Source organism: Anoplopoma fimbria, chromosome 14 (assembly GCF_027596085.1).
Source record: "Anoplopoma fimbria isolate UVic2021 breed Golden Eagle Sablefish chromosome 14, Afim_UVic_2022, whole genome shotgun sequence".
NCBI classification, from domain to species: domain Eukaryota; kingdom Metazoa; phylum Chordata; class Actinopteri; order Perciformes; family Anoplopomatidae; genus Anoplopoma; species Anoplopoma fimbria.
In genome coordinates this window covers 19,621,486-19,642,138 of record NC_072462.1, presented here as the reverse complement: position 1 = coordinate 19,642,138, position 20,653 = coordinate 19,621,486, and the positions used below count along the sequence as shown (strand labels likewise).

The following is a 20,653-nucleotide window of genomic DNA, read 5'->3' as shown; positions in this document are numbered from 1 at the left end:
AACAGGTCATGGTCTATAACCTGCATATCCCCACATTATATATGTAGCATTGTGTTTTGATAAGGGCAAGTCCTAGTGAGAAAAAGTTCAGATTTTATTTCTTTCTACATTTTTATTTAAAAAGTACAACATTTTTAAGAAAATCCAATGCTGCACTAAGGGAGTCAAAAAGTCTCATAATGCACCAGTTTCTGATCTGAAGGGTTGAATGGTCAAACAACTTTAAACAAAGACTAGTTAGTTAGTTAGTAAACTTAAATCGAAACAAAAATAGGTGTTGAATAAAACAGATTAAGTCAAACTAAATAAAAATGATATTATATATGTTCTACAGTAAACTTATTTGATTATGGAATTCATTTGAAGAGGTTTGCTTTTAACTATACAGTGCTTGTTGCAAACTAAAACATACATAAAATGTATAAACTTTAAAAAATACTTCCTTAAAAACTAAGAATTCCACCTTTATCAGATATATTGAACAAGGAAAATACATTTTTTTACTGCCACGCACAAAAACTTTTCAGCAGATAAAATATGTCACCACTCCTGAATCCATATCGGCAACTCTGCACATCTGTCTATGTCCATTAGTTTGGAAACAATATAAAAACGACTTATGGAAACTAGCTGAGGGCTGAAAACATCAACTTTCTGATTTATCCTCATTCTTTCAGCTGCCAAGTGGCTTTACAGGACAAAACCTCTCCAGCTGCAGTTATTTATTTTACACTTTTTTTTTCTCTTGGAGTATTGTAGTAGCTGTTATGTTAGTGTGTTTTTGTGAGTGTGTGTGTGTTGCATGCTTCTGTGTTCCCTTAAGAGTCATCCAAGACTGCTGCTGCTGTTTCTCCTTATAAGGATGTCTGCTTGCGGAAGGAGGGATAGAGAAAGAGGAGAAAGAGGACAGAATTGAAACAGAAAGTGTGAGGAGAAAAATGGGATAGATGGAAAGAGGGACAGGTGAAAGACGAAGGACAGGTACACAGGAGGGAGAGGATGAGAAGTTATGGGAGTAAGGGATGAAAAGAGAAAGGAAAGAAGGAATAGTAAGTTGGAGGAGTGAGAAAGAAAAAAGGTAAAGAAGAAACAAGAAACAAGGTGGGATGTAGGACAGAGGATGTAGGAACCGGGAGAACTAGATGTATGGAGGGAAGGATGGGAGGGGAAAGTGTTGGATAGAGGAAAAGAGGAATGTAGACAAACAGGTCAGAAATGCTGCAAAGGAAAGAGAGAACAAGAGGAGGAAAAGAGTGAGGAATGAAAGGAAGGATGGAGGCAAAGAATGAAGAAAAATCAACAAAGTTGTAGAAAAAGCAAGTGAAAGAGAGGAGGAAATTATTAGAATAAAATAAAAGAGGAGCCAGAGGAAGAAAGGATGAAACCCAGATGAACCTAGAGCGTTAAAATGGGGAGAAAGAAAATTGGGACACAGTTAACAGTGACCCATTTACACACACACTCTGCTTTTGTCTGTGTGTGTGTGTGTGTGTGTGTGTGTGTGTGTGTGTGTGTGTGTGTGTGTGTGTGTGTGTGTGTGTGTGTGTGTGTGTGTGTGTGTGTGTGTGTGTGTGTGTGTGTGTGTGAAGGTGTGTCTTGCTTTTTAAAGAGATGTTTTTTCAGTTTGTATTTAGAAAGTTGTTCCATTGATGTTCACCAATTCACTGAGTGACACAATTATCATCATTTTTGTTTTTTCTCTATCCTGCTCCTGTTTTTTCTAAAGTAGAAGGCTTCTATTGATGTCTCTTTGAAAGGCGCTGGAATAAAAATGTATGACCAGAGTGACCAGAAATAGAACCTGAAGAGTCAGCTGAAGGATTGTTTGTGTGTGGGCGACATCTCTGCATGCGGTCTCATAGGATTGTATTAAAACAGCAGAATATCTCAAAACAATAGTAACATGCTCAACTCAAAGTCTTGGCACTTTGTCTCTCTTGGCCTGTGATTGGCAGCAACAATAGCACACAGTAGGGTAGCAGTAGCTCCTAGCACCAGCAGCTTTTTCCAGCTAATTACCATATGGGTGAAGGCTAGGACTGCTGGGAGGTGTTTGTTATGGCATAATGCAGTGGGACCAATTGGCCAGTGAGTTCTGTCCCGAAGCATGAGGTTTCGTTTTCAGGTGTTGAGTTGTCATTTTCACTTCCTGCCATTGTCTCAAGATACTTTTGTGGTTGAGGAATGCTATTTTTGACATCGTTAGTATTTAGTAGGTTAAGTTTAGAATAATTCTGTGATTACTGTTACCGGATTTCTAATTGTGAGCCATACATTGTCAACTATTTTTTTTAAAAGACCTTTGCCAATAAGTTACCATTAAAATCAGAGTGGTTTTTTTTCTTATTTTAACTGCAAAAAAAAATACAAATTTCCTCCTCCTTTTTGTTAGTAAACTGCTGCTTTAAGCAAAATTAATTTAAGCAAATGAATGCTTGTGATAGGAGGGAGTTGTGTTTAGATCGATCTACTGGCATTATCAAAAATAATAAAACGCCTTTATCCAAGTCACAGTGAAGATAAGAAAAAGTAGAACTGTTAAATGTTCCATTTCCCAAAGCCTTATCTCAGCTTTCAAATATGACAGATCACTCCTCTGCTTCCCTTTTTCCTTACCTCTGCAATTCTCCTTTGCTTCCTCTCTCGCTCCCTCTCTCCCTTCCTATCTCTCCTTCTCTTCTCACCCCCCCTCCCTTTACCTTCATGCCATAACTTCTCTCTTCCTCTGCTTCTCTCTCTCTCTCTCTCTCTCCCTCTCTCAGCTGCTCCTCCCAGCTGTTTAATCACACATGGCTCATGCCTAAAAAAAAGCGAGGGAGGGAGGGAGGGAGGGGACAAATGGGAGGAGAGACAGAGCGCAAAAGAAAGAGTGGGTGAGAGAGAATGCCAGCAGCGGGCCAGTGAATGAGAGATCTTTGCTTCTTCTCCAACTGTCTCCTCGCTCCTGTTGGATTACCTCTGAGGAAGGACCTTGTCTGGATACTCCTCCTCCTCCTCCTCCACCTCCTCCTCCTCTCCTTCTCTCTTCCCTCAGTCCTCTGCTTCCCTCCCCTCTCTGCCTCTCTTGTCTCTTGCTGAGGGACCCCGGGGCTCTCAGTCTTCCCAGATCTCACGTCTCTTTCTCCCTCTTCGCCTCCCCTCTCCCCTGCTTCCCCCCCTCAGGATGTCGTGTGAGGAGGCTCAGCTCCACAAAGAGAGGCTGCAGGCCTTGGCGGTAAGTCTGAGTGCGTTTTTTTAAAACTGTGTGTGTGTTTTTATGTTTCTTTGACCTTCCGTCTGTTTGTTTTTGCTGTCTGTTTGTCTGCGAGTGCTTTGGTGGTGAACCCTGTCTCACCTTCACTTCATCTCTGTCTGTCATTCACAGAACTATATCTCGCCTAACTGTGTGGCAGCTCCTGCAACTCTGTTAGTCTCTCTCTACCTCTTTCATAAGTTCCCTCTCTCTCCCATTCTTTGCCATGCTCGCTCTGCCCTCGTCACATTATTCATTCATGTTCCATTTACGTCAATTCAAACACATGTAGAGGGCGGTGTTTTTGTCTCTTTGCTCCATACAAAGTTCAAGTTTATTGAACTTTGACTATAAAATTCCTATGACGTAAACCTATCAGTAGAGATGCTACACATCCCTGTGACCCCTTGTCTGTTACTTAAGTGTGGAGAGGTGGTGGTCTGTCCCGGTGTTTTATAATGGTTCTAAAGCCAATCACCTATAACATCTGAACTTATAGCATATGAACCGAAACATAAGCTGAAGATAAATAAGCTCTCTGTGTTACACATTCCTCAAGTGAGCTAGTGGTCATTAGCTTCTGTGGTGGGACGCTAAATGATAGCCAAGGTGACAAAAGGTTAAATTTACTTTTTTGTTTGGTTTTTTTGATAATCACAGTTTTGTAATCGTTAAATTAAAAGCTCATCGTGTTGGGAGCCCTACAGATGACATCATATCCCACTTCATCCATTTTTGTCACACAAAACAAAGTGATTTTCTGTGATTTTCTGTGATTTTCTGTGATTTTCTGTGATTTTCTTCCGATTGTGATGTGCCTCCCTCCTTCACTATCCCTTGTGCCCTTCACTGCTGCTGTGTTTGTCTTGCTGTTCTTGTCAGCTTTTATGGGGTAAACCAACTCTGAGGAAAGTTGGTTTATTTTCTTTTTTCTTTTTGGCTTGATGTCTCAGGTTTTTTAGGTGTTTTTGTTTTCCAAGGCAGCATGATCTCAGCCACGAGGTGGTCCGAAATACATTCGGATACTCGCCGACATGTTTCACGATCACAGAGACATTTGTTGAAGTGCTCAGCTCGCCTGCTGATAGGACTTCAGAGCAACAGTTAGACATGGATTCACTGCCTGGGACTAAATTTGGCGCCAGCGAGCAACCACAGCATACCACACACACTCAAGACGCACAGACAGGAGGAACACACACACACACACACACACACACACACACACACACACACACACACACACACACACACACACACACACACACACACACACACACACACACATTCATACACACAAGTGGGGTGAACAGCAGCACCAGCAGCAGATGGAGAAACAATTTTGGCCACGTCGGAAACATGGCAGCCATACCAGGCTGCATGTACTTAAACCAGTCAGGCACTTAAGTAAAGAAAGAGAGTGGAAAGTTCTGACAGTTTTGAGCAGAGAGGCGTTTCTGTTTCTTGCATCCTTCTTGCATGTGCAACGGAAAAAACACTGGATCATCGATTACGTTATCGTGTAAATGAGTTTTGGTTTGGTGCACGAGGCCAGAAATAACAACAAATGTTGCAGAGTATTCTGCTGTCGTAACGCTACAAAGAATGTTCTATCTAGTTTAATTGTATTCTTAAGTACTATCAGAGGTCCTACAGGAAGTAAGAGTGCCAAGAGCTTCGGCGTGAAGCCAAAGTCAGGCGTCGAATACAAGTAAAAGTTTGTCTCCTTCACAAGAGCATCTGTCTCGCCTCAGCTCTGTGTGTGTACACTATATCAAAGACAATAAGGGGCACTAATAGCCTTCAAGCCCTACGAGGCACTTACATAGAGAAGGGGTTACTATTACACTAATAGTACTAACAACCCTGTGAGGCAGCTAAGCGCTCTGTAAGCCTCAGACTCAGCCAAACAACGCAGGTCCAGTGTAAATACAGAAGCTGGACAAAGTTTTCCAGAGCGTCTCACAGGGAAGGGGAAGAATCTTATAAAAAAAACCTTGTTTGACTGCCAATCAAAAGCAAGCATATCTTAATCCAGTTTCAGCTTCAGCACAACAAAAACACTGGATTAAAGTCGTTAAAACTAGTTTACATGGTCTTTAACAGGCAATATTTATGATATAATATACTTTCTCCTTGTCTGATTGTGTGTTCTGAATAAGTATTACTAAACCCCTGTAGAGATGTATACAGTACACACACACACACTCACACACTCACACACTGTCTCGGGTTTGCAGCTGACATGCTAATGATTTCATCAATAATTGATACTCCGAGACCTCATCAATACTTCAGCAGATCTCGAGCCAAATTGGAAGCTTCGGCTAAAAATCAGAGCCAAGTGTTGGACCAGTCATCTCTGTATCTGAGGCGCCTGAACACACTGAATCTGACACTCTCAGTCTCTTTAATTAACATGTCATTTGGACTGTGATAGTTTTCAGTTCTTTGCCACGCTTCATCTATTGAACCGGATAAGTAAAAATAAATCACTGTCAGGTAGCAGGTAGCTGTCATTACAGTGTTATTTGCAGCAGAGACTGGTCTGTTTGCTGTGTGGCTCATGAATAAAGCATGGCACTAATGGCTGTGAATCACCTGTTTTTTTATTAGCTTAGCAAATGGGCGACACACCTATCTGCTCAATCACAACACTGAGAGTGAGATGGTGTTGGGAAATTACAGAAAGTCTTTACAATTGCTCAAAACACATTATATAATTCATTATTTTTAGTTTTATGCAATTTGTCCATCTGTCTTATGATTTAACTCCTATATATGTGACTTTTTTCTGTCAGCGCTTTTCTATTTCTTATGAATTATTGAAGGATCAAGAGTGCAGCGAACCCTGAGTGGCATCTTTCCCCTTCTGTACAGTACATTTACAGTGGGTTCACTGCCGCATTTTTCCCACCATATCCTGTGTTCAACTTGACTAAACTAAATTGAACATGGCTGAGATGGTTCCATTTTGGGAGCTCTGTGAGAGTTTGTGCCATCCAAACTATTTGATTTGTTTTTTCAAATAATAAGATGAATCAGAGTGTTAATTCAGTAGAACAAAGGGTGGGACATGTTCCAGGGTTTTATTCTAAGAGTTGATTAGTCAATCGGCTCATTTGTCCGCAACACTTGCAAACAGACAAAGCTTCCCACAATCTGATAGTGATTACGGCCTTCTCAGCTGCCGGCGGTGCAGGTTTCCACGGTTACTAATTGGCCAGATTAGGGAACAGTTATGATGTCATGTTGTTGAATCCAGACCTGTAATTGGTACATTATTAACATGTAATTATAGCCATCGGATGGAGTACAGCTTGGTCAGGGTCCCCCAAAAAACAGATTGCGTGTGTTTCTGTGTGCATGTGTTTGTGGGTGTGTGCGCGCATGTATGTTTATGTCTGTGTGTTTTTTGAAAATGTTTACGTGTTCACCAAAAACCCTGCGTGTGGTTTTGAGACCAGCCAATGAATGGTGAGCTCTTCAGCTTTCTAATTAGCTGTTGCCAATGTGGCCTGCTAAACGCAAACGGCATGGCAAAATACATACACAAACGTTTGTGTGTTTGTGTGTGTGTGTGTGTGTGTGTGTGTGTGTGTCTTTGCTTGCACCCATTCACTGACTTCTCTGTAGTGTCTGTGACATGTATACACAGATGACCTCAGCCCTTTGGACTCTCGGCTAACCCTCCAAAACACACACACACACACACACACACACACACACACACACACACACACACACACACACACAAACACAAGGCCGCAGATCGTCTGGGGCCAAGTCTGAGGGGAATTAGGAAGTGGTGCATGAGGATTGATATGATGGCGCTGTGCCTGTGCATGTGTGTGTGTGTTTGTTGGAAAGACAAAGAATGAGGAAATGACAGCTGTCGGAACTTGGAACAAGACAGAGAATGTCTTTTGGAGATATTTCACCACAAAAGAAGATAACCCTTAGCAAAAAGAACTAAATCTCTGTGCCTGTTGTTTATGGTTTTTGTTCCTTTTTAACAATCCTGCAGGACTAATATGCAGTAACGATTGGTTTTATTACCCACAGTTTGATCTCTTTGGGTGAGCTCATTGGGTGAAGTAATCGGCGTAGCTCAGGGTCGTTGGGGAAGCTGGTCACTGCTCTGGATCCACTTAGTGAGGTCTGACAGAGGGAAGTGAGAGGGGCAGGCTGAAGGTCGGGGGGGATGCTATAGCTAGACCTTGGCATGCTGAGATTTGTGACTGTGGCATGCAGCGAGGGTCGGGTTAATGGGCTGCGTTAGGAGAGGTAAATAGAGTGGGGGGCTGGGCTGCCTGCAGGAATGTGAGGTTTCAATTTGTGCAGTTTGCTCACCCATAGATTGACATGTTGGCAGCATTAAACACTGGAAAGCAACACGGACAATATTGATTTAGGTTGCCAAAATGCGGTCACTTTCTACTTTTTACTATACTTATAATACTTTGGGCTGTGATCACAATTTTGAACCCACTTACACCTTATTTTCTGTTTTTCCTTGCCTTTTGGCTCCTGTTACTGTGAATCCACACAGAATGCTAATTCTAAACAAGCCAAACGTTTTAAAAGCCTTGAAGGACATGTAGCAGCTCTTACAGATTAACCTTTAACTTTCTGTCATCTGCTTTTATTTGCAGCAAATGTATCTGCCAATAGTGCAGGTAATGGAAATTGGATAAACTACCACAAAATGTTGCAAACTGTGAGTCTTATTTGCACGCAATCAGACACATGGATTAAATCAGACACTTGCCTTAATGTAACAACGTCTATATGCCCTATCCGAGGTGAGACTGAACACAACTTTCCAGCCCTGGATAAGTGCAGCTGATTCAAATCTTTCCCGCCTATATGACAGATGTTCGCCATCTTTTAGGCTTTTGTTTATTTAACTCGGGATCTGGCTTATTTGGTCCAGTCGAGTGAAAATAAAAAAGGCTGATCTGATCAGCCCCTGTCTGCTCCATTAAATTGGAAATACTGCATTCGCAGATCACAATGACACAACTGATGTTTTATGATAAGTCACTGGATTCACTGCGTCAGTTTCAGTCTATATCAAGGTCTGACCGCCCACACATGATTGCTCAAAAGACTTCCTGAATTCTCAAGGTTTTGAATATTTGTGGGTTTTGCCGACCACCATGTGAGAAGATTTGGATCATGGAGAGGCAACAGCGATAGTGGAGGCTTGGTTTATGGTCTTCAGCTCTTTAAGGGGGGTGGGGAGTGTGCTTGGGGCAAAGTAATTTTGTTTGGGGGGGGTTGTTTGCGGGGTAACAGGGGGTCTGGGGCACGCCAGGCATTACATGCCATCTAAAATTAGCAGCAGCTGTCTTGGACCTACTGGACATTCTGGCGTTTGAGTGTGGGTTTGTGTGTGTGTGTGTGTGTAAGTGGGTGGCATTAGGGTTCACAAAGACTTGAGACTGGAATGCAGCTCTAGTGGGCACTGCTGGTTTTGAAATTATTGTCGTGACATTTGAGCTGAATTGGATAGTAAACGATGCAGAGTGAGAGGACACATAGAGAGATGGACATGCAGGAAAGGTAATTTTAGCAGATGCAGCTATGAATGGAACACCATTATCCTCCAAATAACGGATACACAAGTGACATTGTTTGTCGAATCATGAAGCACACGACGTTAAAAGATTTTAGCGTGTTTTGTTTGTGTTTGTGTCATCCATGTGAATGCAGAGGTATGCATACTCGTGTCTCTCCTCAATAAGGGCATGATGAGTATAGTCACCAGCTGCTGCTATCGCATGACAATGGCATGCAAGACATTTTAGCTATGTGCTACATTCGCATTTATTGACACCGCCTTTTGCGAAAGAGTTACCAGGTTAACGTTCTGGTCACTTTGGACCTAACAAATTAGCATTGTCTGGGGAGGACATCACATTCATACAGTCACCGCTCAGGGAAAAGTAGACCAGGTCATACTGTAGATCTGCAGGTGTTTGCTGCAACTAGGGCTAATTTTCATCATTATCAAAGTTGTGATGAGTCCTACTGTTTGACTAATCGATTAATAGTTTCTCCATTAAATGTATGCATTCATATTTATAGATATTGGCCCATTGTTTATACTATTATCCAGTTAATAGATCTTCCCAGCACAGTAAGTACAGAATTAAGCCCATTACATTCAAACCACAGGTTTCAGTGTCTGTTCTCTAAGGGTTCAGGTATGGCCGTCCTCTGAATGGAAGATGATCTCCACAGTGAGATGCCTCTGCTGGGTGTGTTGGCATGTGCAGAATGTGACCCATCTGATCTGCAGCTTGCGTCTTCCTCTCAATCTCAACACCAGTAGAACTTCAAATCCAACACAGCATCACTGCTCGGTCAAATATTAATCATGGCTGTATGACCTCATGCTGAGGGTTGGTTATCAGTAATGGAGGACGCAGTTTTTTAATCAGGTGTGTGTTTGCAATCAAGTGCTTGCATGTGCAAATTCTGACATATTTACCTTTTTTTAGAAAACTATCCAGTCAGTTTATGGTCTTATGTGATAAAAGTTACATTTTTTATCACTTCTACCAAGTTTTTTTTAGTTTTTAGTTTTTTGCCTTTTGTCTCATTCTGATATAACTTCATCCACATTTTTTACTACTAATTCCAAAAAGGGGAAAAGTTATATTCTAGAATTTTACTTTCTGGACCTTATTGTGTACTAGGAGGCATAAATGAGAACAACATCCAGTAAACCATTTTAGATTTTTTGACCTTCCAATCAAACTTTCCTTAAATCAGGATTTTGTTCAATGATTCATCGGCTGCATTCATACCATTCATGTCTGGATTGGCTCCTCTGTTTCCTGTTTTATTCACTTTTTTATTGTCAAGAAAACAAAGCCCTTTTCAAGTCCTGGGGGCATGGACCCTGGTATACCTGCTTGTATTCCGTATATGTGTCCATTGCAACGATCATACTTGAAAATAAGGATCAGTCCTCTTAACATGAGTACTTTCGCACAATTTTCACAGGACTGAGAACATTAAACAAAATGAGAACCACCTAAAAAAACAAGAGGTTATGTTTGGAAAGAGTCATCAGATCGTTTCTCGGGGGAACACCAAAGAAGAAGAGTGAAAGTTCCTGTAAACTGGAGTTCAGCATGAACTCTAGGAACTCTAATTAGATACTGTGAGATTTGACCCTCTTTCCACTGCCAAAATGTTTAACCTTGTAGGATGGGAGGTTACTAAATTCTGTGTAGTCCATGTGACTTTTCATTGGCTTGTGGCTGAAAAAAAAAACCCAACATGACACAGTAAAAATCTCCAATGGGGCTTAGCCATTTTAAATATTGAACACAGAATTCTATATTAGTGTCCAACTTTTTGGATGGTGTCAGCAGTAGTGGGAAAAGTGATGTCCTCTGTATAAGAGCTAAGCAGCAAGCCAACTGGGGCCAAACACGCAGTGAGTCAGAGTGTGGGAAGTCATGAGTGTGTCGCCAAGAATGTCAACATATTTTCCAGAGGAGGAGGATGTGTTCTCCGGGGCAAAATACAGTGAACAGAGCCGGTCTCAGGGTCTTTCTCCTGCCAATGTGACTGAACAAGCTTTCATCTTTCAATTACCTCGGCAGTTTCAGTCACAAAAACACGTTTTTTTGATCCAGTTCCCCCAGACAGTGAGGATCCCTCCCGCTAATTAATTTCTGATATGATTGAGATGCGACAGCCGGACTCAGGAACTGATCCAACACTTTTTCAGAGGAACTCTATGACCCGCAGGGAGCTGAAGAGTTCTCCACTGTTAAACTCTTGGCGCTGAAACCTTTCAAAGTTCAAAAAATTGTTTAATCTTGATTTTTGTCAAAACTAACATTTCAAGTTTGGGTCCTTGTATACAATATGACCACTACTTTGCAGTATTTGATCTGACTTCCTTGACATTGGCATTGCCAGAGTCCATATCTATGATATCTGGATTTCTTGGAAATCCTAGAGGAATTTTCATCAGGGAATTCCTAACTTTGACGAACAACGGCACTTAACAAGCAGTAAAGTACTGAGTGAGTAAGCAGGGCCTTAACCCCTGTCTACATTCTGAGAGGTTTTTTTTCCACCACACTGTGGTTTCTCATTTGAAGCATAACTGTATTACAGTTTTCACAGAAGGAAAAATTGTCTAATTGTGAGATAAAGTGTAAATAGGAATAAATTGCTGAACATTATGCCAGAATGTATCCTACAGTAGCTGTACTTTATGTTTATATGGATGTATTTGATTGGCTAGTGCAGTGTGTTGCAAGATTATGATGCATTGCGCTGCATAGAGCTTGAGTCAGCTTTTTTTTTACCTCCTTTTGTTTGGTGGTTTTTCCAAATCCCTCTGCAGTGGGCACCCTCCTGCTGCGTTGCCTCATGTAATGAATGAAGACCGTATTATTTGCTGCAGAGTTATTGTTAACTTAAAGGCCCTGGTCTGTTTAGCAACCACCGATATGAACTATTATTTGTATTATACTGTACTGTGTTTTAAGCAGGGATTGCCCATTCTACAAAACTTGCCTCGAGTACTAATTGATTTTGATAATATATTTGTGTCTGCACTATCTGTGTGTACAGATCCGTGACTGTATTTGCTCTTGTGTGTTTCTGTGGATGTGTATTTGCGTGTGTGTGCATGTGTGTTTTGCCCATTCCTCGACCACATGTCCTTTACAGTCCTTGACATCTGGGGACCATTCCTCTGCTCGGCGCTCTGACTGTACTTCACAAGCCATGGGAACCGCTACTGCTGCAGTGTGTGTGTGTGTGTGTGTGTGTGTGTGGGTGTGTACATGTGTGGGTGTATGAGAGAGAGAGAGAGAGAGAGAGAGAGAGAGAGAGAGAGAGAGAGAGAGAGAGAGATGACCTCAGGTTTTGTACAGATGATTTCACAGCCTGTGTGCAGCTTTGTGAAGTGTTCTCCCAGCAAGTCTTTTTAATCCAACTTGTTTTTTCTTATTTTTAAAGAAAGAAAGATCTGTTTTACCTTTTTTACTCCACCACTCTTCATAGTAGACCAATTTTTGTCTTCTTTGGGGGGGGATCTTTTCGGGGAGAGATAGCAGGCCAGTAGTATATGCCACACATACTATTGATGATGGTGTGCATCATCTGAAAACTGCAACTTCAAGATTAATTGGAGATGCAGCTGTCAAAAATGTGTCATAAAACATTTTTTCGTTCAGGCGCCTTTTCAAATGTTGAAAGTTTAGACTGTTAAAGGGCTGAGAACATTATGATGGAATTTCATGGTGATCATTCTAATGCTCAGTTAAGTCCATTATTTTTTAGCAATTATTATTTTTACTTTTATTACAAAGATTTGGTCGAAAGATTTAAGAACAAGTAATGACCCCAATTGATTGCCAGCCTCGTAACAATATCACACTATTGCATTTTTGCTTCTGAGAGGAATAAGTTATTATTCACACAACAAGATGAAGAAAATGTGCAGAGAAATGTTTTAGAGATACTGATTTTACAGCAGATCAGTAATAGTCTTTCAAAGTAACAGAAATTATAGGGTTTTCCTGTTTCCTGATCAATCAGTAACTACTCTGTTCTGTTTTATGTTTCTATGACATTCTATTCAGCTCTGTCCTTTCTGCTTTGCTATTCTGTACTCTGTTTTTCCTGACTCAGTATACCTCTCTTTGGGGAGGTGGTCTAACGTTTGTACACATTTTGGGGTTTTCCCTGATGGCTATATTTAGCCAACAGGAAACGTCCCAGAAAACCTTGTTCTGCTCCCACTGAGTAAGAGAGAGAGAGAGAGAGAGAGAGAGAGAGAGAGAAAGACACACACATACACAGTATCTCATGCCCTTCAGCCCCAAACAAGGTTGTCCTGGGATCTACTTTGTTTATATTCCCATGCATACTCGTAGAAGTATATTCAAAGATAGTAACTCCACAAAGCCTAAGTCTGTTGAGGATTTTTATTTTTTTTTCAGTTTCAAACCTCCTACTCATCATGCTCCCCGCCCTGCCTCCAAGCGTCAGCCTCATTCATCTCCACATGAAGTAGAGGATTGTTCGCCTCACCTCAAGTTCAATCTCGACGCCATTTCCAGGCTTCAAGGCCTAATCCCCCCCTTTAGATGGCCTGTCCCCCTGACCCCGATAATCCATGACTTGCGACCCCTCCAATAAATTGATTTGCTGCGTAAATCCCAGGGATCATTTTGCACTAATGAGAGGACTCATTGAATATTTCATTTTTGTTTGTTATATCCTCTCAAAAAAACATATTATTAAATAGGAATCCCAGCTTTAGCAATAAAGCCTGTTTATAAATGTCTAATTGTCCTCATTAGCTTGCTGTACAGTTGAAACCATAGACAGGGGAGACACATGGGTGTATCTTCTCTGACATCACCTACCCAATAGACCAAACAAGACTGCATCAGTTTAATTTGAGTTGGACAGCATATACTGTATTAGAAGCCATTAAGTCTCTGCTCACCTTTTAAATTAAATGTATGAAAGCCTTAATTGTTCCGAAGGGATGTTGTCTTGCGGACGATGAGCACTAACATTGCAAACACTCAATCAATACACCAGCATGCATTAGTGAACCATCACGCTCAACTTTTTCAACTCAATGTTTTGTTTGTTTTCAATGCCCGCCCATTATTAAATGAAAAAAATAAAAAGTTACTGACTGACAGTATAAACCTGATGTTCTGATAGAAATATTGATCTTCTGTTGTTTTTTCTTGTCCCTCAGGAGAAACGAAAACGGCAAGCTGAGATTGAAGACAAAAGAAGCCAGCTTGATGACCTGGTGCTACAACTACAGCATCTCAAGGTGTGTGTGTGTTTGTGGTTGTGTGTGTGTGTGTCCATAGGAACGTTAGTTTGGAATTACAGAATTAGGAACACATTTAGGTGAGAGTGCATCTAATGATTAGCAGGAGGATTGAGGATAAATAATTGATTTTACGGTGAAACGTGGAGTCAGCAAAATGACTGTTAACAACTACCTAGGAAGTTACAGTAAATGTAAAACATGGGTGTGCATCTGCTGGTGAAATAATAGCCAGTTTGTGCTGCATTAATGGTGCAATTATAATGGAGATGCAAAGATTCCATTAAAAAGAATAGCTATGACAAATCCATCCACCTCCATTATGATGTAATCATGGACTGCATAGTTATTGCCTGAATATGTGATGACATATTTACTGTTTTATCAATAACTGGACTGAACAATGCAAAATACTATTGTATGTGGGAGATAAGAGATGAAGCATTGTTTAACACCTGATGTCACAGTTAGTTTAAGGTCAGATATTGAGTTAAGGGTGAGATAAGAATGAGGTGAGGAATAGGGTTCAGGTAAGGGTTAGAAGCTAGCAGAGGAACGGAGTCAATGTTGTTGCTCACAGGAACGCTTTACAAATGTGTGTGTGTGTGTGTGTGTGTGTGTGTGTGTGTGTGTGTGTGTGTGTGTGTGTGTGTGTGTGTGTGTGTGTGTGTGTGTGTGTGTGTGTGTGTGTGTGTGACAGTCATTCATCTCTCCTTATCCAATCAACTCCTCTTTCTATTTTTTTTTTCTAATGATAGTTCTTGCCTTGACCTGAAATGTCACAGAGCATTAAAGAGCCAGAGTGTGCTTTCAAAGATGTATCATGTGGGCATCTTATTCATGCATGCTGCTTTTGTAAGACGTGCATGTGTGTTTAGTTACCTGTGTGCAGGATTAAAAGTGTGAATCAGTTTCTGGCTAACAGGTAGCGAGTCCATTCCATCGAAGCATCCAAATCTCAGCGCTCCTGGTGTGTGGGACTCTCAGAATTTCCCTCGGCCAAGCACGCCAGGCTTGGATGTTTTCTCTTTTTTCCCAGAAAAAAACACACATAAACATATCCCCGTAATAATTACTGCCAGCCGCTACCGGCAAGCCAAGATTGTGTTTAGAGTAAACATTGATTTGACGTTCAAATAGTAAGTGCGTAAACGGGGACACTGCTGACGGATGTTGAGTTTGAAAAAAAATGAACAGTTTACAGACATCAGTAATTTATGTGGAGTTCTTGAACCTTTCAACCAATGAATTATTAGTCCCTTGACCTCGCGCTCAAGCTCAGAAAAACACTAACTTGCCCTGTCAGGTGAAGACACACCAGATAAAGGCATCCTATTCATTTTCATATTTACGTCTTCTGCTTTTGAGGTTTATGAACTTTAATTTCAGTTTCCCCGTCATATCTTTAGAATGCATGCGTGAGTAAATGTGATTCGCACTTTTTGCATACTACTCTGTTGCAGGCTAGCATTAATTGTATGGAAAATCCTGCAGCTCTAAATGCAGTACAGATGCAGGGTGGGTTGGGAAAAAGGCTGTGTGTACCCATTATACTACAAATAGGTATGGTAGCCAGCTTTAATATTTGCAATAAAAATACATTCCATTCTCTAATTAGAGCATTTAAACACACTTGGCGTGAATCATTCCAATATTAAATAAGTTTGATTCCTACATGCCGGAGTTTTCCAGCATTTAACACCCACTTATGGAAATATCGACAAAAGAGAAACATTGATTAAAGCCATGCGCACAGTGTGTATTTGGCATGGAACCATTAATGTGGGTTAAGCTGTAGTACCTTAGGTTTGATCACATTCTTGAGGCCAGATTTCTACAGTATGGGCCCAGCTGCAAAACATACATTCAAACTACTCAGCCTTACTGGTCAGGTGTCTTGAATGTAATGCTGAAGAATTGAATCTGCTGTTGTCTGTTTTCATTTCTGTTTTCCTTTTTGACCTGATGTGGGTAACTGTGCATGTGAAGTAATAATCATAACAAATTACATATGATGTTAACTGCTGACATTTCATTGCATTAGACTACTAGCTTGTGTTGTTTTTGTTCAATCAAAAAGTATTCAAACCCTTTACTGATGTAAAAGTACTGATACCACCCACCGAAAAATACTCCACTACAAGTTAAAGTCCTGCATATACCTTACTTAAATGGAATGTGTAATTATTAATAGCAAAATTTAGACTACTTGAACTAAAAGTATTCATGTCCAGTAAAATGTTCCCTGTCAATATTTTAACTATATGTCTTTTCTGGATTAATATTACTGCTGCTTTAATGTGTAGGATTCTGTTGCATTTTACTGCTAGATGTTTAAGGTCTAACCAACTCTAACTCCTTAAGCTAGTGTCGGGTAGTTTAAGTGACAGCAATGCATCAGTTACTATTAGATCATCATGTGTTTGTAGCGTACCTGTCCTGAGAAAGCCATATATCTTCTAAAAGTCAGCTTTTCATGGGTTCAGTAAAAGCTGATCCAAGAGGCTTTTTAAATAATTTATTTAGCTTAAGAAGTAGAAGGATTTTCTCAACACATAAAGGAACACTCCTGCAGTTTATCACAAACATTTAAAATCAACCATTTGGAGATACATGGTTTTCACTGGACAGGGAGGGGATGAAAATATTTATAGAACTTTCGACAAATTAAGTAAATACTACCTAAAATGAAGTGTAAATTGAAATTAGCTAAAATTAAAAATATTAAAGTACATGTACCTCAAATTTGTACTTAGTAACAGTACTTGAGAAAATTTACATGATACCTTTGCATTGCACAACCCTCCTGGGGAAGTCAACATAAAATAATTACAAGCTGCATTTTCATAACTGATACTAATTCAGCCAACATCCAGTGTAAAAAAAAGCTTTTCCTTTCGCTGTTTTAAACACTTTATTAGTTTGCTGGCACTGGGGAGATGACAGGAAGTGAGGGGAGAGAGTTGGGGAAAGATGTACCAAAGTTCATGGTAAGCTCCTTAACCTCCAGGCCACAGGAATGCCCCACTTGGCTTGGCGTCTGGTACCTCCTTCCTGCAGCACAGGAAATTATACAACTTAAGTTTTCGGCATTTTATCGACCCAGTATAGGTGAACAAGGAAAGAAGCAGCACCAACAGATCAACAACCCAAAAGTCTGAATGAAAAAAACCCTCATTCAGTTATCTTTAATATATGAAATGGTCTGAGTCTCCTAACTATTCCCTTTGTACTTCACATGCCCCCCAGAGAAAAATGAAAAGAAGTAACACAGATCATCTAAATGCACCCTAACCCAAACATCTTCGTGCTTTGCTCAATCATCCACTGAGCTAAACAGTGAATGGAGCCCCTACAGAGTTTAGTTTCCCTCCATACAACACCAACAGGCTTGAACTCCAGATGTAATCAGCATCTGGTCACACAGTCTCATTTAATGGCCATTACCTCTGAGTGCCACACAGCCAGGCAGCATGAAGCAGGCTTTGTAGTCTTCTCTCCAGAGACGTGGCGGCCCTGGGAGAGGAAATGGAGACTGGAGCCCAGGGATTTGATAAGAACCTCTTGGCTACAGGATTCAAGCCTTCCAGAATAGAGGCGTTGATCTGAGTCTGGGACCATGTAAACATCTTGATGATTTCAGAGTTAAGATATACCGAGCACTTTCCGTTAACGCATGGTCTCCTCAGTTTTTGTTTGATTTTCTCTCTTGCAGTTATGCATTTTGGTGATTTGATGCTTTAACCGTTCAAAATAGGTTATTTCGGTATCTGATGAACAGCGTAGATCCTCTGTGCATACCCCCAGACCTCCCCTTTAAAAGATTCCACCACAGAGTAGCTGTGTGTTACAGTTCAACAGGAAATGGAAAGTATATTAAACAGCGTGAGAGAGCAGAGAGAGGGCTGGTTCTCAGAGGAAACAACTGGTTAATTATTCCACACTACTTTATTCAACGCTGTTTTGTTGACTTCCCAAATGGTCCAAAAACACTTTATTTACATGCGATTATGCTTCTTTTTCAGTAATACTTTATTGTTATTAAATGATAAAATTCCACAGGCAGGTCAGAGGTCATTGTCAGCTACAGGCCAGCATTCTCCCTTTGGTTAAATTATGTTTTCTTTACCCCACATACAGATTAAGAAAGAAGTACATCCATTCAGTCTCATTCAGAATGTTTCTGACTGACAACTCCAAGTGATAAACAAGATCTATGTGAGGTTAGCTTGGCTATGTAGGTGTGCAGCAGCCACACTCCAACAAACAAACAAACAAACAGTCCAGCTGCCACATTCTGACAGCAGGTGGTGAAATGCTTTGGGATCATTTCTGTGGTGTGTGTCAGTCAGTGAGTTTGTGTGTGTGTGTGTGTGTGTGTGTGTGTGTGTGTGTGTGTGTGTGTGTGTGTACTGCTAATTGTCAGAACTACGACCTAGAGCCAAGCAACAGTTTGACAGCATACAGCCAAAGGTGAAGCTAAGTGTTCTGGCTCGACTGTGTTGTGGTAACTGTCTGCTCCAGACAGAGAGCAGCCATTAGAGACATAAACACGCTGCTTTGGCATTCATCTTCAACACATTAACGCACTAAACCCCGTGTGATCAGACGATTGGTACTTTCACCTCTGTATTTAATCCACCATGATGCCGACAAATATTTCAGTGTATGTAACAAGAGAACTTGCTACATATCACCGATAACTGTAGTTCTCTTCAGCAAACAGCTGAGTTAAGAGTTTATCTGTGTTATGTAAAATCTGTGTGCAAGTGTCGGCCTACGTGTTTGTTTATTTGTTGTAGCAGTGCTTGGCAGTCATCTCACAAATCTTTTCACAAATTACTTTCCATAACTGAGGCCCACTGGCTGTTAATGATGTCAAACCAGGTTAGAGAAGAAGTGCTATTTGAAGAGCGTTATGATGTTGTTATAGATCTGTACCAGTAACTGTAAGTGTAAGTGTATTAGTCACATTCATTGTCCAGCCGAAGGAGGAGGACCGCTAACATGGCTGCTAATATGTAACATCACCCTAATGTGTCTCTGTTCCCTCCTCAGTCCAAATCTACGCGTGAGCGATGGCTCCTCCAGGGACTGGGAGCGGAGGAAGAGGGTGTGCGGAGGAAACAGCTGGAACAGGATGAAGAACAAGGGAAGAGGCTGGAAGACATAATACATAGGTACGCTGACAGACACCACAGTGACACTCGTTTTGGGCTTTGTTCGGTTTTCATGATAATTCTGGCACTGCAGATCAGGTCTGACGTACACATCTGCTTTTGTTACTACACATCTGCTTCTCTCTCCAGGAATGTGAAGTCTCTATATATTTCCCAAAATACCTGGCACAGGTTTTTTACATCTTATCCACAAAGTCCAAATTGGAAATACTGAAATAATATGGGACTACATCAGTAACATACATTATGCACCACATGTGATGCTACAAATGACACAAGATATCTTCATCACTATATCAAACATAGAGGACATCAACAATAGAACGCTTTAATTACATCAGCCATATTTAAAGCATCAAACCAGAGTCCCAGTAAAGGGCTCTAATTCTGTGCGAATAGATGTGGCTCAACAGAAACAGACTGAGAACAGTGGTTAAAATGCACACACACACACACACACACACACACACACACACACACACACACACACACACACACACACACACACACACACACACACACACACACACACTGTAACTGGAGAAGTATTGGAGCTGTGGGATTGTGCAAGGCAGATCTGATATCTATCACTTCTTTTGCCTAAGAGCAAAATCGTGCACTGTTGTGAAAACAAACACCAAGAGCTACTGTACTCATCTGCTCTAAAAACAGATTAGACGAGAGCTGTAAAGGAATAAAGACAGAGGAGAGTTGAAGAAAGGGAAAGTAAAGCAGGGCGTTATTGGCAGAGGATCATTGAAAGAGGTGGAAAAGAAAAGAGTGATGTGATTCTGTGGGCACTTCCTGCATTTGTGTCTCTGGGAGGAGCTTCCTGATTCCCATCAAGCATTGCTGTTAGATAGGCATTTCTCATTTCCCAATGAAGTTGGGGCATGAGATCACCATTACTATGAATAAAGTTCCAGCCAGCTCTTGCCAACCTAACTTCGTATGCCCAGCTGTGAGTGTTCTCCATTTGCTGGGTGTGAGAATTGGGCAGGGCTGCACTTTGGCATGTCGGAGACAGGACAAGCATTTTTATTTATTTTTTACAATTATTTTTTAGATTTTTTCAGAGCTGTCCATACGCAGTACGTTAAAGAAACAAACATGTATGATTCAACCCAATGTGATGAAATAGCAGTGAAGGCTAATGTTATATTAAATGAAAGTGCACCCTGCCTTTCTCTCTGGTGGATTGGTGGCCAATTGTCGAGCATAGTTTTCCATAGACAGAAGGCCGAACTATATCTTACATTACATTCACATTATTTCTGTTTGTTTGCACATCAGATATTCATGTGCTGCCTTTGCGTAATAATGTATGCACGGACAAAAACGCCTTTGAATGCTCATGATATTCCCCAGAAATTAAAATTGGAGACGAAAAGCCTCTAA

At 40.9% G+C, this 20,653-nt stretch overlaps 1 protein-coding gene across 1 annotated transcript in view; it reads left to right on the top strand.

The window, feature by feature from the left end:
- The first annotated feature begins 2,912 nt into the window (after nucleotides 1–2,912).
- LOC129102211 (A-kinase anchor protein 2) overlaps nucleotides 2,913–20,653 on the top strand; it is a 68,721-nt gene continuing 50,980 nt past the window's right edge. The window contains 3 exon segments of the mRNA XM_054612248.1: nucleotides 2,913–3,214; nucleotides 13,995–14,075; nucleotides 19,134–19,255. Of these exon segments, the coding sequence (XP_054468223.1) occupies nucleotides 3,164–3,214; nucleotides 13,995–14,075; nucleotides 19,134–19,255 (254 nt within the window). The 5' untranslated portion in view covers nucleotides 2,913–3,163.